Here is a 27,713-nt window from a genome sequence, read left to right on the forward strand (position 1 = left end):
AACATATTCAAAAATTCATGAAAATGATGAACACATTAATTATGTCTCACACAAATTATTGTGAGACAATACTTCCCAAATTTTTCTGCCATTACAGACAGCAAGAGAAGATGGCCATTGCCAGTGACACCTTCACTGCCCCAGGCAGCAATGAAAGTCACACCATTTCTCCCAGTTGTTTACTGGCTCTGGTTATTGCACTGGGTTTCAGGGCTGGAAGTCCCACTCCTGATAAACCATGGCCCACTTAACAAACACAATTACAGCCAGTGCCACAGAAAGCTGATTCAAGGGGAATAAAGCACACGACCATTTGTACTGCTCTTTCTAAAATTCACTGTAACTTCATTAAACTGGTATTAGTGACTGCTGGAGAGAGTAAAGAATGAGGATTTCACTGGTGAGAAATGGCTTCCTCTGAGCAGCAACCCAAACCCCCAAAGCCCACGAGCTCCCAGCAGGCCCAGAGCATCTCAACGTGCTGCTATGTTTTAATTTCCTTAAACCACAGGACACAAGTCCCAGCTCCAGCAGGGTCTGCAGTGAGATATTCTGGGCTGATAATGATGCAGAGCTTTGTTTCCTGTGGTTTCCAAACGCCTGCTATGCCACAGGGATTTCACACCATGCACAAGATGCTGCCCCTCTACTAGCACAGGGTTATAAACACTTTCACAGGCACCAGTTCAGCACTCTCTCCTTTCTGAACACCAAAAGTGTCCCAAACACCACTGGCCTCCAAAATCATTCCCTTCTTCCTCCTAATTTTGTAATTTTTTTTTTCCAATTTCCCCTCACCAATCTAACAATGATGGATTTATTAGAACCCAGCTATTGCAGTTATTATCACTATTATTATTATTATCAATGTTTCCATTAAGCAACCAAGTAACAGGCAGAGGTTGAGGAAAAGCAAGGAACTCAACAGCAATTCCAGAACTTCACAGTCCTGCTTAAGCATTCATTTCAAATTCCTTTAATTTATCCACATTCTGCCTTTTGAGCAGTTAACTGCCATGGGAATTATACTAAACTACAGTAAAAAGTAAAAGGATCAAACTGTAAAAAAAAAGTAAAAAGAGTAAAAACATGTAAAAAGAAGTAGCTGCTGAAGAATGCTGAGACTCAGGTAAATCTGTGTTTGGTGTCTAGAAACAAACCACAGTGCTTTTAACCTGAATAATGCCACACATCTCTGAAAAATATCACAGCCACACTCAATTGTTACTCATAGGAGAAAGAAAACTTCAAAAAGAGGACATTCAACAAGTTGCAATTAATAACAGAAGTTAAGTTATTCTCTTTCCCCCAAGCACCACACCAAGCATGGTCTAACACAGCTCCCTTGGGGCCTGCCATTGGCCCAGAGATCAGTAACTAAAACAAATTAATGTATTTTTTTTCATTCGATTGCCTTGTTTTCCAGTAGCATCACTGTACTGTGCTCTGGTCAGCAACAATTTCAACCAGTCAGGGCTGGTAAATAATTAATAATAAAAAAAAAAAACTGTTTTACACAATGTGTAAAAACTATATCACATTACATCATGATGTTTAAGGTACTTCTGCTGTTTACTGTGTTCTTCATATCCACATCAATTAAATTGAATGTTTAATTGATTGTGAAACTAAATCTGCCACTCTGTTTCTTTACAAAAGCACCTTTAAGCCTCTCCAGTCTTTCCACTTCCCTGTATTGATCCCAATTGAATTCCTTTATGCATTCATGCAACAGGAATGTAAGTGAGGAACAATTATTTTATTGGTTTGTTCATGCCCAGAATAACAAATACAATTTGAAAATAATCTGAAAGGCAGCAATATGTGTTAATTTTGAACTACTTATAGCCTACAGGACAAAATATACTTAAAATGTCCATTGCTTAAAAGATAAATGTTTGCTGTGAATTGCACACTTTTTATCCTTTACAGGTGAGATTCCCATGCTGTTTCAGCAGCAGATGATTCTGATTTATGAGAAGCAGACAGAAAAATCAGAGTGATTTCATTTTTGCAGCCTCACCTGCTTTTCCATCCTGGTTGAAGCGGGAGTACTTGGAGTGCTCGAGCAGGGGCAGGCATTGCTCAATGGGTGTCCACACGTAGGTCTCAGGGCACAGCAGGTCAGAGGGCCTGTACTGACCCTGCCAAGGGGGAAAAAATGGAAAAAAAGAAACCAAAAAGAGAACAGTCATATCAGCTGCACGAGAACTTTGGCTACAACCCGATTTTCCAAAGAGCAAGAATAGTTTTTAACCTAATCTACACCAAATGAGTGTTCAGTGAAATCACAGGCTTTAGTCATTTCAGCACCATCTCAGGAGCACAAACTCAACCTTGGCACGTGATGAAAATGTAAAATTAACAAAACACACTTCCATGATATCCAAGATGAACTAGGAAACTTTTGGCTTTGCTTACTGGAACTCTGTGTTTAAGTTATTCTCTGGAGCTCTGCTGAGCTGGGGCCTGCACTAAAAATCTCAGCACCTCCACAAGCAGCTCATCTCAAGTGTTGGTAATTCTAGCAAATAATGGAGACCAAAAAGAAAAAAAATCTAATAGAAAAACCCCACTGAACAGTAAGCAGGACTCTGTTTTTATTACATTAGTGATGGAGCATTTATTTCATTGCTGATTAAATAGTAACACTTTAATTCACAGAGCTTTTCCTGGATTAGCTTACAGGTAATGATTAGTGAAATTCGACTATTTTTTAGTTGATTTATTAAGAAGATATTCTTTACAGACATTCCCAGAAACTAAACAGCCTTAATTATTTTCCCTCCAGCTACACAGAAAATCACCACCTCAGCAATAATAACCTCCCCTAATCAGATCTTCATTTGATTTAAAATAAGATTATTCAGTGGCCTATAACTTAAGTCAGAATTCTATCTTTGAGGCATTACTCATGCAATCCAAACACTCTCAACATTCACAACCATATGGTGGCAACAGAAAATTAATTTTTCACTTGCAAACTCATTACACATCTCAGCTTGAAAAACAGCCATACAATAAAGAGAATGAAAAGGTTTAAATATATAAATTAAAAATTATAAGACTGGGCATTATCTGAAGTCATTCTGCAGTTGATGCTATTAAGAGTTCTTCATATCAATTACATTAAATGGATAATTAAGATTATAACCTTGAGATGATGCTGATTTAAAAGAAAGCCTTCCATGAATCTGAGCAAGGTTTGGGAAGGGACAACACAAATTTCCTGTGGCTGCAGCCTGGGGGTGAAGACATTGCTTTAGGGACACTCCTAGGGAGGAACACCCAATTCTGGGGAATCAGAACCACCAGAAATCCCCAGACCTTTTGATACTCTTACTGCTCAACTCTTCATGATACTTAAATAAAAATTAACTTTTTAAAAATATTTCCCACCAACAGTAAACGGTTAAGTAGGAAATACAAGAATTATCTGTGATAAAAAGTCTTGCACTTTTTGTCTGTGCAAAAAAAGATAAAAGTAACCAAGTTTCATGCAGAGCCTTGTCAAATACCTGAGGCAGATTTCTAAAAATATCTGTCTGACTGATTATCTCATTTACAAAACGTCCAGGACTGACTTGTAACTACTACTGTTGGTTTTGTTGGGGTAATTTTTAATTAAAGGCAAATTTTTATATTAAATTAAAACAATATTCCTCCAATTCTATTCAGAAACTTAAACCTCAAGGCCCAGAAAATCCTCTAAAGCCAGAGAATGGAAGTGACATTTTTAAATAAACCACTTTGAAATGTTATGCTCTCTAAACAGAAATAGTTGAAAGCTGTGTGAAGGTAGTGCTTAAAGAACTTTTAATCATCATTACCCAGATGAAACAGTTTAAGGACTTGGGGAAAAAATATGCCTTTTCAGTCATATTTTTAAAAAATTAGAACATAATTACTTGTTGATTTAAAGACATTTTCTCAACTGGCCAAGAAGGCAGAAATAGCCAAGGAACTGTCTTTCAGAGCTGTTGCTTGAACACAGAAAACACAAGTGGCAAATTAATCTTTCCTAGTAGCATGAATTTAACTCACGGCTCTAAGAAAAGACAGCCCAGGCACTCAGTTTCCCTTGAAGATCCTGCTCCCACATCTTCAAATTTATCACATTTGTGAATCCCACACATGAAAGTCACTGTGCAGCCCTGTTCCAAATTTCCCACTTCCTTCTGTAGTATTACAGAATTCTAAAATTAACTGCATTGCAGCATTACTGGTTTGGTTATAATTTAAAAAAACCCTTCTTTAGCGCGGAGCAGCACAGTAACAGGAAAAATTGATTATCCAACCTATCATTGTAGAGTCAATATTTATTTTGGGCATCAAAACACCATAATTTGCAAAGGGAATAAATAGTTTTGAGGTGACTTCCTTTAGATATTTTCTAACACTAAAATTTAGGAGCTTGTTAATGAAGTTCCCTGGATGCACAGGAGGCTGTGGGGATGACACATCAGTGACCCAGGACACGCAGTGGAACCAGAGGCAAAAATGAAAGAAGCCCTTGGTTCTCTCTGATATCCTCCCTCCCCAGAAGTGTTTCCAAACACAGCAGCAGAAGAGAGTTCTCCTGCAAAGGTGCTTTATTTCCTCTGCTGCTCAAACCCACATCCCATGAGTCACCCCCAGAGGAAGGGGAGCCCAGGACGTGCCCAGGTGAGTTCCCAATGAAGTGTTTGCTCTGTGTCTGTATTGAGGGAATTAAAAAGGGAACCCACAGGACTTCATTACATCAAATAAAATTATTTCTAAGGGCTTCTGCCTCCCCCCACCCTTTCCATAAGGGCTTACTCTCAATTTACTCTTTTACTAGGAGTATAAGGACTTACTCTCAATTTACTTACTTTCTTCAGAATACTTAAAACCTTGTATTTACTTATATTTAAAACCAATATATTTATTTATTTGAAAATAAACCACTTCATACAAATCCACTTCCTACCTTTTCCTCTCTCCCTTTATTCCTGGACTGCAAAACCACCCAAACCTGAGAACCCACACAGATTCTGCCTCATGTACATGAGCATCTGTACTTCAAGAAAAATGTTCCAATTTCATTACTCATTCTAAAATGATTACATCATCTAAATAAATTGCCTCTGAGCATACTATTCATATTCCTTCTTATTCTTAATATTGATTTGCAGCATACACCCAACATAAATCCAAAATAGAAAGGGGATCTCCTGAAAGGAAGTGCTGCAAAGGGATTTATCACACTAGAACTTAATCACATTTGCAAAACTGATTTTGAAAATCATTTCTCTTTGGCTTCAGATTAAATCAGCATCAATTTCAGAAGTGATTCTCTCTATGGTAAGAGTTCACTTACCATAGAGTGAAACATTTTGCTTTCTTTTATTATATACAAGCTCTTTCACAGCAGAACTGTTTAAGTTGTCCAGACCATCTTGGGAATATTTAACTACAAGACTTTCAACAAGAAGTTTCCTCTTACAGACCATCCCCAAGCACTTGTCTCAGGTTTCAGTTTCTCCAACCCAATACTACCTGCAGATGAAATGAACTCTGTCAATACAAAACAACTGCACATATTTCTCTCTCTGCTTCTACATTTTGCCAAGAAATATCCAAGACACAAAATTTGCTTTTTTGAAATATTTTTGGAATTTAAAAACCCCTGGTCTAGAGGAAGGTGATGGGAGTGGATGATCTCCAAGGTCCTTTTCAATCCAAACCATTCTGGGCTATCTCCATCACACTAAAGGGAATTAATTTCTTTACAGCACTATGAGGTGAGGTGTTCCATACCTTTAACCATCCTTGTTAACCCGTCCTTTCCCCAGTTTTGCTTTTTTTTTCCTTTGAAAAAGGGCAAAGAGCCACAGGGGAAAACCTTTTAAATTGAATTGCTCAAGGAGCATAACAACCCAATGTATAACAAAGGTATAAATTAGATTAAAGCCACAAAAAGATTAGGTAAATATACAAAAAGATAAATATCTAACTAATCTATCAAATGGTTTGGCTAAAAAGCAATTCTGAAAATTAGTATGGCTAAGAAATTCCTGAACACACAGTTCCTTCAAGTTAACTCATTCCAACATAAATGAGACTGGTTTTTAGTAAAAAATACCTGCAAGATGTTTTATTGTCACTAGTATTTGTAGCATTTTTCTTCCAATATAATATAAAAGAGAGAACCTTCAAGGTGCTTTCCCTTATACAATTAGCCATGCTGCATTTTAATTGGAAGCTTCTGGAAATAAATTTTACAGAGAGACTGCCAAGCTTAAATTAATACTTCACACCATTATGGTTTTTGTTTTACAGTTTTCAAATTACAATCAGCCAGAACTTCTCTGAACTTTTGTTCCACAGGAAGGGCAAAGGTTTTAATGAGCCTTTAGTCTGGAGATTATTTCTTAAATATTTTGCAAAATCTGAGGGATTTGGTAAGCACTTGAGATGAAAAACACCAGCAGAGTTTGTTTTTGTAGTCTAAGTAAAACTTAAAATGTAAAACTACCAAGAAAGACAACAGTCTCAAAAATGAAGGTCAAGCACCAGTAGCACTGAGAAAACAAAACAGGAAGGTTAAACTCACATTCAATTCTTTTACCAGGTACAGTTTACAGCTGTATTCTATTTTTTCACAATAAAGCTATTGATCTTTTATTAAAAGTGAATTAAGACTCCATTTCCAGCCAGCTGCCTAAGAAGAACTGCTCTGGCTACACAAACAAAGCAACCCCAAATGATCAACAGCGACCCCTTAGTGCTGCCCACCATGGCTTATGGAATTCAGCTTTTCCCTGAAAACCAAACCCCATGGCAGAGTGCTGCACAGCCCCCTGCTCCCTGATTTCCTTCCACAACCAGAAATGGAGTTTCTGGATGCCCAGGAGAGCCCTTGGCTGGTAACCTGACCTGCTGTGCTCTCCCAGCCTGGACAAAAGCTGCACATCCCAACGCCTCTGTGCTTCCAGCCTCTCTCACATGGCATCCAGCTGGGTGAGCCCTAAAAGACTTGAGAAAAACAACAAAATCCTCCCCCTTGCCCCAAAACTACCCCCACAAATTCAATCCTCATAATCACCGTTTTAAACATCTTTTTAAACAAAAAAAAAAAAACCCATAAGCAATAGGCACAGAATGAGGCAAGCAGTTCTGTTTATCCAGGAGAGATGGCTGGAGACTTCACCTTTATCATCAAAAAGTATTCAGTCTACAAGAAAATCTACCCCAAAAAGGAGTTACATCATTGGGTAACTGAATTAACAAGTTGGATCTCACCAGGCTGCCTGAAACTGCAGGGCCAGCATCAAACAAGCAGATTTTGTCCAAGCTGCAAACTTTGAAATAATTATGGACTGCACATTTTCAGGATCCCAGAGCTGCATTCCTGAGAGCTTAGCCACCTTTCTGTTTCATTAAAGAATAATGTGTTGTAATCCCTAAAAGATGTTACGAATAATAGCCAGAATTTATTTTGCAGCTCACAGAACTCAAGTGCCAGTCCTTGCTCTTCAGAAAGATGTGTTCATTCTCATTTAGTTACATCATCACAAAATCTGTGTAATGGGAATTTTACAGGCAGCCAGGGAGCTGTAAGGTGCTTCCCAAAGCACCTCAAACATGGAAACTCCATGTTTGAGCAAACACCCAACCTTCTCATACATTCTTTGGAATATAAAATTCCAATGTAAACCTCCAAATTCCTGTAAGTGAGATGCAAATAAAATTTGATGTTGTATTTCCAAAAGAAATATGGAATCACAGAATGGTTTGGGCTGGAAAGGACCTTTAAAGCCATCTACTTCAAATATTTATCTAGATCCATTAATTACATCATTATTACTTTTAATTGTCTTTCTATATGTTCCTCAGTGATGTTTAAATTGTCCAAAGCAAATCTGTAAATAATTTGCCAACTTGCACCTCTTTTTTATTTATTTCCCAAGTCCATGTAATGCATTAAGAGTAGTAACTGATGATAAACCCAAAGTGAAAATAGTTCTGACATTTGTTTCTACATGTCAAACAAAATAACTTCCTACAATTATTGACTATATATTCATAGTTGGCTGTACTTCACTAAACATTTAAAAAATTAGCTTTTCAGAAGGTTTTCATAGTGTCCCCCAGGTAAACAGAATGTTTCAGGTAAGTGTAAAACAGATTAAGATAATGAGTGAAAGTCAAAAAGGCAGGAAGCCAAGTTTCACATTCAGTATCCTACAATTACCATGTAATTATTTGGCTATTAACTACTTACATGTTCTTAACCCACCACAAAAGTGCAATTAAATTAAGTTTATCTTAAATTTCATTGAGATTGAAGGTAAATCTCAGCACTCTATTTGCCTAAGGTGCTCTGCAAAGAAGTACTTTTAAAGAAATGCTCCCCCTTCCCTCAAAACACCTTCAGAAACTTTTAGTGTTTCTTTGTTTTCCCAACATGAGCTACTCCTGAGTTGGTTGGATTTTGCTATCTTCACAGCTTAGCGTACACTCCAAATAGCTGCTTTCCCCTTGTCCTTTCCTAGAAATTATCTGAAATATTGAACATTTTAAGCTTGTTTTTTATAGTGGGAAACAGCCAGCAGGTGTCTGAAAAGGCTCATGGGCTGCCAGAGAAAAAACTGCTTTCCGCTGAGGCAAAAAGGGAACACTTGGGACAGGTTTTGATGTTTTTTTGCTTTTCCCCTTTAGTCTCCAAGTCTGTGAAGCTCTTCTTCTTCCTTTTTTATGCCAATATTATCTTTCCCTGCGCTCACTGAGTAGAACAAGGTCAAGGGAGCTCCCAGCTACAACCTGCAGCACACCAATATTCAAACACTCCATCCACAGCATCCAAGGAGCCAACAAAGTGCTGCCTGAGATGAACCACAGCCGTGCCCACACTCCAGCAGCTCTCCCCTCTAACACCAGTGAATTAATCAATGAGATAATTCTGGTCTCAAGCTGTAAAGTGAGCAGTAATTAGCGTGGTTGAGAGCTTTAGAGAGGGCTGCTGCATCATCTCTGCCTTATCAGCTTGGGATGCAACTGGCCAGAGCTGGAGATAAGACACAGCTCTGGGCATCCTCTCACAGCCACTTTCCAGCCCTGCTCTCTCCTCCAAGACTTCTTGCTAAGAGTTTGTCCTTTGTCATTGATAAAGAGCAGTAAAGTGAGAGTTTTGTCTTTGTTCTAAGCAACTAAAGCCACTCTCTTAAAAGTCACAGCATCAAAGCCACTGGGTCTGGAATAAATGTAGTGATAAGGCTTGCACTAAAGAGGAAAAAAAATCTTTATGTTCAGGAATTACAACATAAAAATTTGATGACTGTATATATTTACATGAATCCTTATGAAAATTTAATTTAAAGATTTGTAGTTGTCAATCTTTTATATTCCTGTTCTTTGCACTTAGGGATTTACTCAAACCTGTGGGTGTCCAGAGACAGTGACATTCCTTAACTCAGACACAGGACATTAAATATCTGTGCCTCCTCCAACTCCATTCCTCTTGCTCTCAGTAAGAAAGATGGATAGATATATTCACACAAATTTTACATTTGTGATTCTTAAGACTTCACTAGCAGTCACAATTCAGATTAAACCCATCAGGCTGAATTTGCTCTGGAGATGGTGTTTCACACTGCAGAGCCAACAGTACAAACATCACAAAATGGTCCCTTCAAGACCAATAAAGTGCATTATTTACCAAGGGTTCCTGACCTTTAATGGCAGCAACAGCAAATTTGTGGATTCTGGGTTGCCCTAGGATTACTGTTTATGCAAAGCTGAAATAATAATACCCAAATCACAGATAAGTTTGAAGACAACTCTTGAAAATGAGAAACAAAGATAAATACAAGTATGGAGCTTACATAAAGTTAGGGCCACTTTAAAAGCATATTTTCTAAATTATTGTACATCACCAAACTATGATAAGTCTATTTTGCACTATTTACATTTCCCAAAGTTCCTTTCTTTTTTCCCCGTTTTTATCTTCTAATCTGTGCTGTACACAATGCAATGGCATTTTATTAAAACAGACTATTGAAACAAAGTTGAATTTTCAATGTTGTTGCATAAACTTTTCTTTTTTGTGTACATCAAACACAAAAAAAGTTGCATACTTCTGGTACTTACAGAAAAATTCTACTGGATGGAATTCCAGACACTGCCACCAGAATATTAAGAACATTAGAATATTAAGAATATTATTAAGAATGTGAAAATTTTCCATAGCTTTAAATATTGCCATGTTATCTCTCTCATGCATTAATATTTAGTACCAGTGACACTAAACTGGCAGAACAGTAACATCCACATGAGACTGAGATTCCAAGGAATGTTTCTAATTCAAGGTGGATTTGTGCACATTTAGAGATTGAGATTCCCTATGAACTCCAAAGGTTCAAAACATTTTACAGGAAAAAAATGTGTGCTCAAAACATTTTACAGGAAAAATGACTTTGTGACTGTAAATAAAAGTCATAAATAAAATATATAAAAGCAGTTAACATTTACTGGAAATTGCAATCTAAAATTCACTTGGGAATAAGATAATTAACGACAGTACCACACAGATTGTTCTGGAGCTGGAAGTCAGAATCTGTCTTATCTGTAGAGAGGCTACTCAAGAATGCTAAAAAAAGCAGCACAGTTTGAGAAACTTCAGTGGAAAACAGTAATAAAGAAGAATTAAGCTTGTACATTTGAAGGCTATTAGCTTCCTTGAATTTTAGCCAACTTTTTCAACAACTTGATATTCTTAAAGTATATTACAGAAAAAATGTAGTATTAATTGCCTTTTTACTACAAAAAAAAATCAAAGTGTTTGAGGGAATAAAAATCCTATGATTACTGAAATGGACCTTGTTTACTTTGAATCTGGAGCAGACATTCTTAAGGAGACCCTAGCATTAAACTTGGAAAGGGAGATTAAAAAGAACTATGACAAAAAGATAAAATCCAAGTGGGGGCCTCAAGAAGAATGCTTCATTAGAGACACACCAACTCTGTTGACTCAGGTCTATCTCAAAAGGAGTTTATTTTGGCAGCTGGAAGAAGCAAAAGAATAAAAAAAGCCCAAAAAAATAACCAGAAAAAGCAATGAGTGCTTCAATCATGTGGATCCCATATCCTTCTCTTGAAGGGCTGCCATAAACTGACAATATTCCTTGAGTTCATTAAATTAAATGTATGAAATTAAGTGTTAAAGTTTGTTTTCTTATATTTAATATAAGGTGAAATAAGCACAGGAAAAATATGCACAACCTAATGTGTCATACCCATGCTTTACCCTTAGAGGCACAGAATTGTCACACTGATATCAAATAGCTTTAAACATTCATTAATCCATTAAACATTCATCATTAATACCTCACTAGCTGGAGTCACATCTGCAAGAACAGCTTTCATCTGTAGTTTATGGACATTTGCCACAGGAAAACTAAATTAATTCCCTGTCAAAGTGGCTTCTGCTATGTAGTTATCAAAGTAAAAACACCACACACCACGTTTACTTAATACAAAACATAAATAAACAAAATTAAATTTAGAGAATTTGAATGAAAGTGAGCATGTTTTAATTTTTTTTCTGTACAACTATGCAGCAGGAAGCAGAAAATGAAAATTCAACAGAATTAGAATACCAGCATGATAGAAATGGGTGTGAGGGGTGCACAATCTTTTATTTTTGTTTGTAGAAACACTGGCTATGGTTATGAGGTGCCAAACAGTGAACCAAGGTAAATTAGTTTCTTATTCTTCTTTGAAAATGACAAGAAATTATTTTGTGACATAAAACTCACTTCAACCCCAACCTGACTTTCCTCATCCTTTTAAGCAACAATTCTAAAGGACAATACAAGAGGAAAGCAGGTATATTCTATCTATTATAGAATATAGCTATATTATATCTGTTGTTATTATTATCAGCTCTATTATATCTATTATATCTACAATATCTATCTATTATTTTTCAGGTATCTATAAAGTCTCCATTTACTCAATTTACTCATGCACAACTCCTGCATTGCTTTTGCAATTTCATTCCCAGCTCCTGGATAAAACTGTCCAGGACTATGCACCAACAGGGCACGTGGAAACCTGCTCTTCCTACCCAGTTTCTCTGCATTTTTGACCTTTTTGACTCTTCTCTGCCTTCATGTCTGCCTCCAGAGATGATGTGTTCTGTGCTTACTTCCCAGCTCTTTTTCCCCAGCGTCCATCAGTGTGTCCAAGCTTTCCCCATCTTTCCCAGTGTCTCTCCAATGACTCTGCAGGGAGTTTTGCCTGGAGCCCCAAACCTTCCAAAACTCAACCCTTTATCCCACTCAGAGCCCCTTTTCCAGCTCAGCCCTAGGGATCAGCTCTCCCACACCACTGGGACACCACTCCCGTCCTGGACTTCCCCAAAGTCCTGCTGCAGCCTCCAACAGGGCTTTAAAAGAACCCAGCCAAAAGAGAACTTGCCAAAAATCCATCCAGACTCTGAGGGCAAGCAAATCAGACCTTCCCAAGGAAGTCTGGATGAGGGTAGCTTTATACTGAATAAATAATTTCATGCTTCTCAAATGCCCAGCTACCGGCTCAGCCTGTGGAATATTTCAAGACATAATAAATAACAGACTAATTGACAGCTTTGCAAATTGTGAAACACTGATATTCACAAGTTGAAATATACTCCTAATTAAGAATTCAGATGCATGATGTTGGCTTTAGATTAAGATTTGCTATGTGGGCTTTTAAAACTTTACACAATTAGATCATGTTGAAAAACAAGGTCACTTTAAAATTTGTCAGTCCAGTTTTTTTTTTATTTCTAGCTGTTTTCATACATCTAAGAACAAAAAATAATATTCTGAAGCCAGTAATTCAGAACAGTATGAGATTTTTAACTTCAAGGTTTTCTACCAATACATGGTACACTAGAAAAGTCTTTTTAAGCCCAGCAATGAAAAATTGAGTAAAAGCCAAGTAATTTATCTTTAGTCATTCAACACTGAAATGCACACAGCCTGTCTCTGAAGAAACAACCTCAAAATCAGTGGCATATACAGGCAAATACATACTAACAGTAACTCTAGGATAGGAGAAAAAGAGCAAAATTGTAGGACAAAGGGAGACAACAGCACAGAAAAGTTCATTAGTGAACTTTTAATTTCTGCAGGATCCTGACTAAATAATATTGTGAAATTCATGGTAATATATCCCCAATGCACATACAAACATGTTATTCAGACTAAAAAGCTGAAGGAGAAAAATGGGCAATGATAAATCTCAGTCTTTCAGTGTCTACAATTTGTATTACAAGGATAGAGTAATGCATCTCTGCCAAAAAATCTAAACCCACTTGTCTCCCTTACATCTGCAGATTAAAAACTGAATAAATAAATACAATAAATACAGAGGCTCACTTTACCAGTGTTCCAAGCATGTGTTAGAACTTAAACCTTAACAGCAACCAAAGCAACAGCTATCTGCACAAAAGATCAATGAGTATCTGCAGAAAAATTCCAGACCATCAAAACACGTGTGTTTTAAAAGAAGTTTCTCCTATTGTCCCTAAAAATGTTTATTTTCATAGTAGGTTTTTATTCATGAAACAAGCATTCTAATTTTAGGTCCGTGTTGTTTGTGGAGGGTTTGTTAAACAAGCCTGCTTTGTTTGCTGGGAGAGGGGAATTTGTAAACAGAGCCTCTGTGTTCTCCCAGAGCCCCTCCTCAGCAGGAGAGCATCCCACCACCTTGGGACCATCCTGGCACGGGCAGCTCCAGCCACAGGGCTCAGCTGAAGCCATCCCTGCTCCAGGTCAGAACAAAAACCCTGGGCTGCAACACCATGACAAGTTTGTTACCCCAGAAGGGATGGCTGGTGGTGTCCCAGCCTGGAAAATAGGGAGTGAAGTGGGGCCACATCCACCTCCAGCCCAACCAGCTGTGAGAGGCAACAGCCCCCAAAATCCAGACTGCCACCACAGCCCCCACCAGCTGCCATCATCCTGCAGTCACAGAGCCAAGGAATGGCTTGGCTTGGAAGGGACCTCAGAGCTCAGCTCATGCCATCCCACTGCCATGGGCAGGAACACCTTCCACTATCCCAAAACCTGGTCCAACCTGGCCTGCCCCAGGGATGGGGCAGCCACAGCTTCTCTGGGCAATCCCACAGTAAAGAATTTCTTCCCAATATCCCATCTCTCCCTGCCATCTGTCAGTGGGAAGCCATTCCCCCTGGTGCTGTCACTCCAGCATCCCTGTCCCAAGTCCCACTTCAGCTCTCCTGGAGCCCCTTCAGGCACTGGAAGAGGCTCTGAGGTGTCCCCAGAGCCCTGGACATATTTGCCCCTTCCCTTCCCAACTGAAAACCAGGCTGTAGCTACATTAATTGTCAGAAAAAAATACTGAAGTGAGAGAGCTCCAGGGCTTCAATGCATTCATTCCCTCTGAGATCATGCTAGATATAAGAAACTGATGAAAGAATCCAAGAATAGGGACACTATACAAATGGAGGGATAAGACACAAAACAGGGCTAGATTGAGATGTACTGAATTTTTGTTAAGCTGTTTTGCAGGAAATAAAAACTGCCTGAGGACATAATACAGTAAAAATAATTGTATCCTTTCAACATGTTCTTTTTGACATGGACTTGTTTTCAAACCCCTCCTTTTGTTATTAAACTCTGTCTCCATAATTATAAACAAAACATAAAACTTGTAATCCTAGAATTCTTGTCAAGTAAGTTCATTTTTATCACACAAGCTGAACAAAATGAAATTATATGGGAGGTTTTGCAGCAGTCACTCCTTGTGCAGCTTTGCATCCATTAAGGTTGTGGCCCTGTAAAAGTGCCCAACACTTCTCTCAGCTGGGCAGAACACGTTCCCCATTATGCCTCCATCTGAATTATTGCCATTTAAGGTACACAAATGTCTCCTTGCATGTTTAGGAAAACAGACTGTTTAACATTATGTATCCCCCAAAGTCTTTGAGCTGAAACATCAACACTTCAGTTTTCTCTTAATGCCAGATGTTTGAAACCTTTGCTTTATAAACACCTGAAAACTTTGCTTTATAAACACCTTCACGTTAAAAAACAAGTTTGGAGGCAAATGGGCTGGAATTAGCAACTGTACTATAGGCTGTGTAAGTCCTGATCATTCCAAAACTTGGTAATTCAAGGGTGCATTAAACATCCACCAATACAGGATTAGGGGAGTATTAAATTAGAACTGTACTTACAGAGGTCCAGCACTTTTTTGCCGTTCTACAGTTTACAATCCCTGCTTTTCAGAGTTAAAAATAACTCAAAATTGCCCAGGCAATCACCCTGCTTTTATTTTAAAATCAATAAGCTGCACCCTGTACTCACGTGCATGCATATCTGGAAAGAAGAAAGCAGCTTCATGCACTTCCCTGCACTTTTAACACACTTCTAAAATAGACAGCAAAGTGCTATAAACACTTGTATGCTTAGCATACATTAGGCCAATATTTGTTGGCATAATATAAGTTTAAACGATTAAAACTTTAATCAGTTTGAGTCAAGTAAGTTGAATGGAGATCTGCACATCTAAAGGACAGCAGCCAAAAATGGTCCTAAATATTTCTGCCTCAAAACATAACATTTTTTGTTATGTTTTGAGGCAGAACATTTCTCCACCTTCCTCCCTTTTCCCTGAATGGAAGATAGTTAAAAGCAATGAACAAGCCACACAATGCCAACTGGTAAAGACTAAAATGGAAAGAACATAAGAAAAAAATCAGTGAATAAATCATGGATACACTGCCCATACTATCACTAAGCACCCCTTGAGAACACTAGCCCTAATAACTTAAATAAATAAATAAAATCAATAACCAGGGGAACAAAAAGCTCATCTTATCTTCTGTCCATTCACAGAACAACAGTGCATTTGTGTTGGGACAAAGATGGATTTTGGGTGCTATGTACTTTTGCTCCACAGACCCATTCTTCTTCAATTAATGAACAATGGAGTCATTTTCATAGCCTTTTTTGTCATCCCATCTCAGTGTTATTTGTGAAAACGTTTTCATTCTGAACAAGGCAAGGGGAGGAAGCAAACAGTATCTGTTAAAAAGGATGATCGACTCCCCTGAAACCTTTCTAGTAAGAATCCCCAAATTATCCAACACATCTAACACAGCAAATAACTGCTCTGAACAGTTTCAGCCATTCCTTTCAGAACAGTTCCACTCTTCAGTTGAGAATAACTAGTAATAAATAAAGATTTTGGCAGTGGTTAATTCCCATAGGACAAGCAGAAACCTCGGGGCAGCGTCTGAAAACACCAAGGAGGACTTTGAGGTTGTTGATTTTTGTTTATTTGTTGGGTTTCTTTTTAATTTGCACTGGAAAAGGCAACAACTTGTCAAGCTCCCAGGTCTCCACAATAAGGCAACCTTTGAAAGCCTCTGGGAACTGATTTTATTAGAATGAGAAAAAACTTTAAAGAAGCTGTAACAAAAATATTTCACTTCTCCACTGACCTTCCTGCTTGGGCCCTGCTCTGTGCAGCCTCTTGGAGCCCTCAAGGATTTTTGGGGAAACTCAGAACCACCCAAGAGCCTGCTAAACCAACTCCACAAACTTCACAAACTTCAACTACTGTCTCTAATACCAATTAAAGAAAATGCAAGTTTGTTTTTAAATTATTTGCATCTAAGTAACAGTGATGGCTACCACAGGATGACATGAAATAATCTGCTCCCCTACCAGGGATATGCTGGTGGTGTGAAAACACAATTAATTACCATCATCTGCAACCCAGTACTATCATAGCCTTTCTCTAGGTTTTAGTCTTCATTTTTTACTTTGAGCTGTCACTTCAGGTATTTACTGTAATACTATAAATAATAATTTACTACTATAAGGGAGATACAATTCATCCAACAGATCTCCATAAGCAGTGGAAGGAAAAACCATAAAACCCTATAAGCCCTGTCAACTCATTTAGTGCAATATTCTCTCCTGAAAGAAACAGTCAAGTTTTAACACAGACTTAGCTAAAGCACAATGGACAGCAGAGAAATTCAACAGCACAAACAGATTTTCTTTCACAGTCACGTAGTCACGAACCCTGACACTAAAAATAACGCAGCCCATATATCCCAATTTAGTCCATTCTGAAAACTTTGTATTTGCACAATTCCCTTTTCTTCTCCTCCTTTCCACCCTTTCTCCTTGCCTCCAGAGGTTGCTATCATCCTCAGCACAATGAAGGCAGTAACTCATATTATATAAACAAATGCTACGAGCTGACCTCAGCACCTGAGGGACTAATTTTAGCCACCATTCTCTAGGACAAAAATACATTGGTTGATGAAAATCTTCTAGGCTGCATAAAAAAATTACAAACAGCTTTAAAATGAGAGCTGGAGAAGAAATTGAGGGGTATTTTTGGTGGATGGTTGATTGGGATTTTTAGAGAAGACTAGGAAGAGACCTGTTGGGAGCCATCAGGTTTAAAACTAAGGGTGTTGCAAAAAACCCTATAAAATTAACTACAACAACAACAAATAAATAATAATCTTGTTCTTTAGGAAAAAAAGCTTAGGTGAGACATTAAGAAAAAGAATTTCAGTGCGATAACCACTAAAGAACAAGAATAGATTAGAACATGTTATATGTTATATATTATTATATATGTTTTACATATTATATATGTTATATATTGTTACATACTCACACCAAGGCAGAGATGTGCAGGAGTGTATCAAGGGAGGCCCTTGGCTCACATCCTACAGGTTTTAAAAGTTAACACAAATATAACTGAACCTGTATTGCAGTAAAGGGATGGACTACACAATCCATGATTCCACTTTTCCCTCCTGGCTCCACATCATTCACCTCTACAGAATTCTGGGACTTCAATTCCCATCCAAGTCCTGATGTTGTACTTTTTACAAACTAGGCTGTGTTTAACCTCAGGGTTGAGGATAAATAAAAGAACCTCATTAATATACCCTGTTCATTAATTATACTCTTACTTGTAGACTCCATACAGTCAGCAGCTAAACAAACTCAGAGAAAGAAAATAATCATTCATAATAATGAATTGTCATCTAGATTACATGCAACACTTCAGAGGAGTGTACTGTGATACCTCTGTAAAATTAATAAGGTCTTAGTTAAACCAGGCCTCATTAAAGTATCTCCCATTAAACCTTTCCTGGAAAATTGGAGAGAAAACATCTCTTGTGTAGATTAACTGGCTTGTCAGCCAGCTCCTACTGTAAGGCCACAAGTGAAATATGGCAGAGCCAGGAAAAGCAGGAGCTCCAGGCTTTCAAACCAAATAAATTCCACTTGACAATATTGCCTAATTACAGCTAAGATAATCAGCAAAACAGCAAAAATAAGAGCAGCTGGATTTGGAGTTAAATGAGAGATCCAACACTCCAAGTGCTGCCATCTTCAATAAATGTGGTGCACAGATAAAATTAACCAGTTTCAAGGACTCATACTTTGGTGACAGATTGACTTTTCTGTAGGGCACAAGAACTTAAATATTTGGTCCAACATCTGAGCTGGCCTGGCTGTGAACAGCTTTACACAGGGACTGTGTCATGAAAGTGAAGAGAATTATCTCCATAAATATGTTTTCACCTTTTTCATCACAGCACTGCACAGTGTCCATCACTGAATATTGAAATTACCTCGCTTTTGGGAATTCTCACAAAGAGACAATTACAAAGACAAAATTCAGAATACAGGGTGTTAAATAGTGTTTGAGGACCATCCAAAATTATTAAACCAACAAAACTGAAGCTGATGAAGCAGCACTACATCAATTCATTTGCTTGATAGAAACCTTAAAAATACTCTTAATTCCATGCATTCTTACAGTTACTAGCAAGGACTAATGGGTTTGTAGAATTATAATTGGCAAATTCTGAAATGGGAATGTTGACCTCATTTCTCACATGAAGGAAAAAACTGAAGACATATAAATTGTAAAATACATTATTCTCCCTTAAAAAAATGAAGACCAAAAAACAGAAAACCAAAAGCACAAGAAAGCCACCCAAACAAAACCCCCAGCTCTTTTGTCTCAGCCTTTCACAATTTACAGTTCTCACTTTAGCTGCCAGTGGTTGCTATGGAGTCCCCAAATGAGCCTTCAACTAAGATTTAGTGTAAGTCAGAAATGAGCAGGGAATTTATGACTGTGCTGAGTCATGAATTAGACATGATGAATTTCCACCAGCTACCATCATTCAGAGGATGGTTTGTCTCAGGTTTATTAACACGATCCTGAATAAATCTTCTTAGCAGCTCCCTTTGACAGAGACAGGGAAGTTACCACTAGTAAATCTGAAAACATCCACAAGCACAGAACTGACCAACAATTTAGCTGTGCCTCTTACTCCTGGGTTTTTAAGGCAGGATTTTAGCTCACTTAAATTTTACACAATTTAGCAAAATCACATTTGCTAAGAAAAAAATTATAGTGAAGTTGTCCCAAATTAACAAAATTCCTGTAACAAGTAAAAGGTGTAGAGCACATCCCTGCTGTGCAAATGTAGGTAGTTAATGCCACATTAATCACATTTCTATGTTTATTCTTCACAACATTTGAACTGGGAATCCTGAGCATACAGAATATGGTTGGGTTTTTTATGGACCACATGAAAATAACTTGATCCAAACCAAGTTTATTTTCTCAAGGTGCAATAATGAGAAAGAGACTTGTTGATGTCAGAGGTCAGCTGAGACCTACAGAACAAACATCATCTGCCCTGATAAAGCCTAGAAATAATAGTAAAACATAAATATCCATATTCCTTTCACTTCATTTCTGCTACAAACTTCATCGTAAGCTCCAGAAACAAATAAAAAGAAACATGGATTTCTAACACAAGGAATATAAACATTTCTAAGATTAGAAAAATAAATCCCCAAGGACATGGTCAATTCTCTCCCAAGGGAGTTCAGACTGACAAAAAAAGTAAAGAAATAAAGTTAAGACAAAATGCAAGCTGGGGTCTGTGTCTGTTTCTAGAAGAAAAATGGAATTGCAGAAAAATGCCATGTAAAATTCAGCACAGCCTCAACACCTGGACTGAGGAACAACTGTAATCATTTACCAATTATACCCAGTAAAAAACAACAGCTTAGGAAAAAAAAATAAAGAGGCAATTGAGTAATTGCATTCATTATCTTTACCTGCTATGAAAACATGGAAATATACACAGACACTGATATTCTGCTTTACATAATTACATTTTCAGTAGAAATCCCCTGTCAGCATTCACTTATGGCTGTTGCTATCCAGAATGGAGAATCTCTTTATTCCTGCTTGCTGATGCTAATAATAATGTGGTTTTCACAACCTCTCTACAAGTGTCTTGAAGAAAAAAACAAACCTCAAACACTTTGTAAGAAGCTGTTAAAAGTAAAGGAGAAAAGATTTTAAATATTCATCACTAGCATGACATCAATAACTAAAGAACTAATAATTTTTCACCCATGGTGTTTTTATTCTGTCCCACATTCTCACAGTTATTTCAACATGTTAAGTTCCATTTATTTGGTGCAGGCTTTCAGATAAGGAAAGGTGAAAGGAAAATGCTTTTATGGAAGGAAGAAATAAAAAGAAAAAAGATTTTAAGGGACTCTGCAATCCTGAAAAGAGCACCTGCCTTCTGACATCCAAAAACCAGACATTCCTCCTAGTCAAACATATGTGATAAAATACAAGTAGAGAGATAAGGACTTTTTGCAGCAGATAAACCTTGAATGAACATTAATGCAGCTTGATTTTCACATTTAACACATTTACATCAAGTCAATAATGCAAAATCCTTCTGGAAGTTCTGGTCACTCTAAAAGACTTTTCTCAAAATCCCTTTAGGTTTTAACGCCCAAACTGCAGCAGAATTCAGGAGTCTCTCTTCAGGCACTGACCCAGCCCATCAGAAGGAGCAGCTGGGTAAGGCCAGAGCTCTGAAGAAATCAATGTTCAATTTTAGCTGCTGATGTAGAGGAGGATCCCAGGCAAGTCCAGGGAGAAAACAGAAGGAAGAAGGCAGGAGGAGGATCAAAATGATGTTAATAAGACACAAAAGCAGGAATTATCTCCTCACTTGTGCAGCTTATCATTCTCAGCACTTTACTACTGTATCTTTTTGTCTTTATTATTTGCTGTTTGTTTTTAATGATCCTGCCAAAAAAAGCCCAAAACCACTGTGTTGCCAAAACTTTTATTGCTTTCTTAAATAATGGTTTTACAATGCAGGTACTTCACTTCTTTATTATCAAATGGTGCTGCAAGCAACAACTTGGCACTCTATAACAAGCACTGACTCTTCAGCATATTTAGTTGACTCTTTATGACCTGTTTACATAAAAAAAAAGTTGTTTTGTGCTAATTGCAATGCAGATTTATTCCTACAAACTTACAAAATTAATCCTGGAAAAGCCACTAGTTTCAGGGCAACTCCAGTCCTCCAAACTACTCCAAGCTAATAATAATATTTTTCCCATTTTAATGTAAATAGTAAGACCAATGAGAAAAGGAGACTAAAAAGAATAAAATAATAAAGAATAAAAAAGAACAATAAAGATGATAATAAGAATAAAAAGATGACACATGAAGGTATGAAAGGACCAACTCTTTTTGTGTGGAACTAATGACACATTTAGCAAAGCTTTTTGCTGGTCAGTGGCAGAACCATAACAAGCATGTGCTTACACCCCCCAAAATCCCAGAGGATCACATTAAATCTCCTTCCCTCACAATTTCACTTCACACAGCAAATCTGAGCTTACTGAAAACATTAACTAAATTCCACAGTGAGACATGGTGAAAGAGTCTGGGCAGGGGAAGATGAGCCAGGCTCCTGTGGATCTCGTGGATGTGGACATGCAGGACACCCCTGGATGCATTTCACTGCTGCACGAGGAGTGATGCTGAAATTCCTGAAAGCAGCCAAAGAAATTGGCTCTCAAGTGCCATAAAATTCCAGGGGCACCACTCACAACCACAATCAGTCTGAGGTATTTAGTTTAAGAATGATTAATCACAGTTGAATCAGCCTTTTGTTTCTTTTCTGACATTTCAGAGCCCTTTCTAGTATTCCATCTATCTGAAGTCTGGCCATGACTTGATACCAAAGGAGACTGTTTGAAATAATTCCATTTACTTTGGCCTGCATACAAGTCTGGATAAAGATTTCAGTCAAAACACCTCTTCACATCATAGAATGGCCTTAAAATGGCACACAGAAATAACAGAGCACAAAGACATTAAATCTGCTGTGCACTTCCAAGTGCTCTGAGAGTTATTTACCAGCACCAGGGGAAGCATATCCTTGACCCAAACAAGGAATGATCCACGCTCCAACTTTCTATCTTTATATTTTTCCACATTATTAACAGATAGAAATGGTCAGGTGTAAGTGTTCAGCAAATTGCTATCAATGTTCACTACTCTGAAATTGTATCATCCAAAAGTGATGATATCTTTAAAGAGAAAAGGCACTACATTCACAAGATCTATGCATATCCCAACACTGAGAAAGCCTCACAAAACCCAGAACTAAGGAAACTCACATAGAAAATGCCACCAAATCCTTCCCAGCACAAGAACTTAGAGGAGAAAGGGATTTAAGGTCAACTGAGGCCAAATGGCTAATGCAAGGCAGCAAACACACTTATTATTTATACCAGAAACCTCAAAATCTATCCAGTGTCACCCACCATGAGACTCAAAATCAGTGCGAAAGGACTGCAATGGAAAGAACAGAAAGGACCTTAAAGAGTTCAGAAGTGATTGGAAAATGTGAATTTAGTAACATAGAGCCACAGAGTGGCCTTTTTTACTTGAAGGATGCAGCATAAAACAGACAGAATATTAATCCAGGAAGAAAAATCCCAGGTCCTCTCAAGCATTTCTCTGACATGGCTGTTTGCTAAAGGTGCTTCTTTTATTTGTGTAATTCCATAAATATGCTTGCAAATTATTGCATTTAACTGAAAACATTAACAACCACACAGACAGGACTTAAACACATGAGAAGCAACCCTGAGACCAACCTCATTTTCAAGTAAAATACTTTATGCTTAAAACTTCATCACACACTCCAAAATGCATTAGGAAAAAGACTTTGCATCTTATGACTCTTGGAAAATTTTCCAGGAGCCTATTTTCCAATGTGAGAACCACCACATCTAACAGAGCCTGAGAAGGTTTCCCACAAGGTTGTGAATTTCTTCAGAGAACCATTTAAATCTTGTATTACCCTAATCTACACAGAAAAAAATGGAACAAAGCCATTGCTTAAGGTTTTTCACTGGATTTTTCCATATTAACATAATAGGACTACAGGAATCTTTTTGTCTCAATTTAATGTAGATTTTATTTTACTAGTTTGTAAATATTAACCCATACATGGGAACTAATCAGAGAGGGGCTGGGAACTAAAAGATATCCTAATTTTGCAATGGAATCCCTTCCCCTATCTTAAAAGAAATTTCACAGGGAATCCACTGTTCCAAAATCACATTGCAATCAATGCTGGCTGCTGGGGAACAAAAGGAATGGGAACAGTGAGTCAAAAGGGAGCTTTATTTTAAAAACCTCTGTAATTATGTCTGATCCATGGGTTAGTTGATACTCTAACCATTCATCTTCCTGCCTGAGAATCCAGAATTCTCCAGCTCTGTCTCTGTGCCAGAGGAACCCCAGCTCTGGGATCTGATTCCAGGACTTTCAGGCCTCATATCTTCCACTGGATTACCCCATATTCATACACCAAATTGTACCAGTTGTGGGAAGAGAACCCTGCAGAGGAAATGGTCACACACTGACCCCAATAATATCCCCCAAATCTTTGCCTTCACTGTAAATTAATTCTGTGTTCACATAAGACACTTCTCATACAGAGAATTGTTCCTGTGGTCAGCCTCCCTTTCCGAAGGTCCCAAAACAAAGGATTTGCAAATAAAATTACAAGAAAAAGGCTAGAAACCCAGTGGATGGCTTTCCAGCTCCTTCTCTTTCTTTACCTGACACCAGTTTCACATCAGTCACCCACAGCCTGTCACTCTTCCACAGCAGCATCATTAAGGGAAGGGAGCCTCTAACTTCTCTATTAAACTGCAATAAAGCCAAGTCTTTAATGTTAAATGCCTCCAAGTCAGCCAGGCATTACTGAAATTACTTAATCTGCAAAGTCAGAACTTCCCCACCCTACCTCACCACTCCCAATCACTTACAGGAGCAGCAGCATTATCCAGATGCATTTCAGAGCTTAGCCTGATAATTTGGTTCTGGTGTTCTGTTTCAGTGAGGGAAAAGTGGAACTACAGAATTAATGTCAATCTGATTTTCAATTTCATTACTTTTGTCTACTTCTCAAACAAATGCATCCAGGAAAGGAAATATAAACTAGAACAAAGGCCCTTGCAATTCATTTATTGGATTACTGCTGTCCCAGCAGAGAGCATTTTGTGTGTTCTAATCACACAGGTACAGGCTTTTCTTCTTATCCTCCCCAGTCCCTGCTCCAGCTTTAATTACCCAACACATTGACTTGTCTAGGTTTCTGGAAGACTAAAATGTATATTCTACCAAATCACAGTCATATCAAATAGTCATTAATTCTAAGCAAGGGAACAAAAGGAGCTTTTGTGAAGGAAACAAAAAGTAAAATACTCCCACTACAATTTAATCAATTTCCATTATTTAAGAATGAAATCTAGAAGCATTGTGGGAGTGTTGTATTCTTGATGCAATCATTTTCAAATTGCAGCACAGGCTCCACAAAACATTGTAATAAATAATACAAATGTAGAGTGGTTCCTTTAATGCAGTGCCTGATGTATGAGCTTCATTTAATCCACATACACAAAGTTCATTTTTTTAGCACAGCACTATAAGCAGCTGAACCCAAAAGTTTCTTAACCATGATATCTTTCAGAAATGGGATTTTTGGGTTTTTTTTGCTATTATTGCCACATTTGTTTTTTAAGTGCCCTGGTAAATAACATCCACTCATTTTACAAGTCTTGTACCATGCAGGTTGTAAAAGAGACAAGGGATGTTAAATTGCAGTGTCTCAACATAAACAAATCACCCCAAACTTCTAAATATCCCCAAAGAGCAGATAAAGTAATCAAAACCTTTGTTTCAAGCAGTGTGACAGCCTTTAAGATTATTCAGATGAGAGAGGGCAGACTTTTCCAACTCACCCATCTTCTTCCATCAAACTTAATATTCTTTTTGTTTGGCCAGCAGATGGACATAAAAATTCAAATTGGCCAAGGGGACACACACACACACAAACACATAATCTACCAAAACAAGAGGGATTTCTTATTTTCCGAAAACAATCCTCATGGTCACCAGTAGTGCAGGCCATAATCAAGCTGAAATTCCTTCAAAACCATCACTTTAATGAGCCCCATAGTTTTTGGCCATTTGAAAACACTGCAGATTTTTAGCACATTTTGAGAGGGGAAAAAAAGGAAATGAAAACACTTTGCCTCTTTCTCTAGATTTTGTGAACTTTTTATCTTTCCAGATTATTAACAGATAAAAATGGTTATGTGTAAGTGTTCAGCAATTGCCATCAATGTTCATTACTCTGAAATTAATATCCAAAAGCAATGATGCATTTAAAGAGAAAAGCTACCACATTCACAAGATCTAAAACCACAATAGAGACAGACATTCTTATGCACTGAGGTCTGAACAAAGGTGAAGCCACCAGGGGTTACAAGGCAGCCAGAGTGGTTTCTGTAAATGTTCTTGGGTTTTCCTGATCCTCTCCTCAAAATGTGCTCTGCCTCAGAATCTCTGCTCACCAAACTTCTCACTGGTTTCATGGGGAGAGCCTCTAACAAAAAATAAAAAGCAAAACCCAGCCAAGCCCAAGAAAACATCTTATCACTGCCTGGAGTCACTAAGCAACAGGAACAAATATGCCAGCCTCAAAAAGGGAGAATTTTAGTGTATGAAAGAGACACTGTAAACATGAGATAGCCAGGTAACCAAATGACAGACATTATCTGACAGCCTTGAAAACCTCTCTTAAGCCAAGATGTAATAAATAGCACATGCAACTAAATCGGGAAAAAAAATCCCTAAGCCAAGTTAAATAATAACCAGCATTTCAAATTTAACCATATATAAAGTCTACATTAAAATGCAAAGTGACAATTACAAAATATTATATTACTATGAACACCGTCAAAAGCTTTGAATAACAGCACACAAAGGAAATAAGTGAAAACACACTTTACCTTGTATCTCATTTTGGGGCATGAATGAATGTAGAAACCCATATAATAAAAACAGAGATCAGGAGCTTTTACACAAAGCTGTCTGGTAAAAGCAATTTCCCTGGGAGGGGAAAGAAAAGACTAATTACATTTGAATACAATTTTTAAAGGCATTTTACCTCTTCATATTGAAATATTTTACAGCTGTCTCTTAATCTAGGACTTATAAAAGTACTAGACTTCTATAAAATCAGCAGCATAAACTCCAAACTAATGTTTTTAAAAATCTCAAACATAATAAACTGAAAATTATTACTTGGAAACCTAACAAACAAATCATCAAAATGCACAACACCATGTCAGGCTTAAAAATACTTTCATTTTTGTGTTTTAGTCTGCCAACCGTCTGATTTGATATCTAAATAGAAATGACTAAGACCCTCTGTTTAATGTTTCTTATCAATATTTGTGTACATTGGAATTCTACAGAAACCTACTGGTATTCTGGAATTCTACTGGTTAACAAGGCTCAGGAAAACATCAGGGTATTTTTGAAAAATAAGCTTCAATAAGTCTCTTGTTTGTTCTATCATTTATGCTCCAGCAATTTGCATGTAAAAACATCCATCTTTATGCAACAAAAGGTATTTTTACCCATCCCATGTTTGTTAGTATGATTTTCTCATTTATCCTGAGAGAAAAATATCAATGTATTCCAAAAAAAGTTTGTTTTTTATTTTACTGGCACAAGGAAAGCACTGTTACCACAAAGACTCAGCCAGTGCTTCCTCTATAAATGATCATTTTTGCAGCATTTCTATCTGTGCAGATCACTCCTGTAACAAACTGGATAGAAAAAGGATGCTGGTTTTACTTTGTGTCAAAGGGATAAGAAGATGTCCCTGCTCACTGCAGGGGAGCTGGAATAGATGATCTTTAAAAGCTCTCTTCCAACACAAACTATTCTCTGATCCAAGACATGAGTACATTCACATAGGAAGCATCTACAAACACTGGAGGCAATTTATCCCTTAAAATTAAATTACTGTTACTCAGTATTTCGTGGTTTTTTTTCCTGTGGCAAGACTGGCATTTCCAAGCAGTTTCTTCTCCCCTTGCTCTCTACTTACATGCCTACATATTTCCAATGATGCTCAAATCCCATCCTTTCTACAACTCAGCAGCAACAATTCTCAGAGTGCCATGAAGTGGAAGTGACAGCAATGCAGTCCAACCTCCTTGGAGTAAAATTGGCAACAGCTTTGAAGGTATCAGATTCCTTTGCAGCTTCCTAAGTCCTCCCTAACTCAACCTTTTTCTTCCTCTTTTTGAAAGAAGAATGAGGTTGGCTCCCTCCAGGACTGTTGGGAACTCATTTTTATTGCCTTAAATGCTGCAGAATTTACAAGCTGCTTTTTCACAAGCTGAGCCATGCACTCATGGTGCAGCTACAAACCTTTAAATTTATGATGTAAAAAATTTAAAATCATTTAA

General features: G+C 37.6%; 1 protein-coding gene across 5 annotated transcripts in view; it reads right to left on the reverse strand.

Moving 5' to 3' along the window:
* The window catches only part of ATE1 (arginyltransferase 1), a 64,985-nt gene that overhangs the window by 12,413 nt on the left and 24,859 nt on the right, over window positions 1-27,713 (reverse strand). For 4 of the 5 annotated variants that reach the window (XM_058028919.1, XM_058028917.1, XM_058028916.1 and 1 more), the window contains exons 10-11: window positions 26,241-26,340; window positions 2,024-2,144 (exon numbers count right to left, since the gene is read on the reverse strand). In XM_058028919.1, coding sequence (XP_057884902.1) covers window positions 2,024-2,144; window positions 26,241-26,340 — 221 coding nt within the window. Of the gene's footprint in view, window positions 1-2,023; window positions 2,145-20,482; window positions 20,966-26,240; window positions 26,341-27,713 lie in introns of those variants that run through there. The other variant, XM_058028918.1, reaches the window with a different exon arrangement.

Source organism: Melospiza georgiana, chromosome 8, assembly GCF_028018845.1.
Source record: "Melospiza georgiana isolate bMelGeo1 chromosome 8, bMelGeo1.pri, whole genome shotgun sequence".
Lineage (NCBI taxonomy): Eukaryota > Metazoa > Chordata > Aves > Passeriformes > Passerellidae > Melospiza > Melospiza georgiana.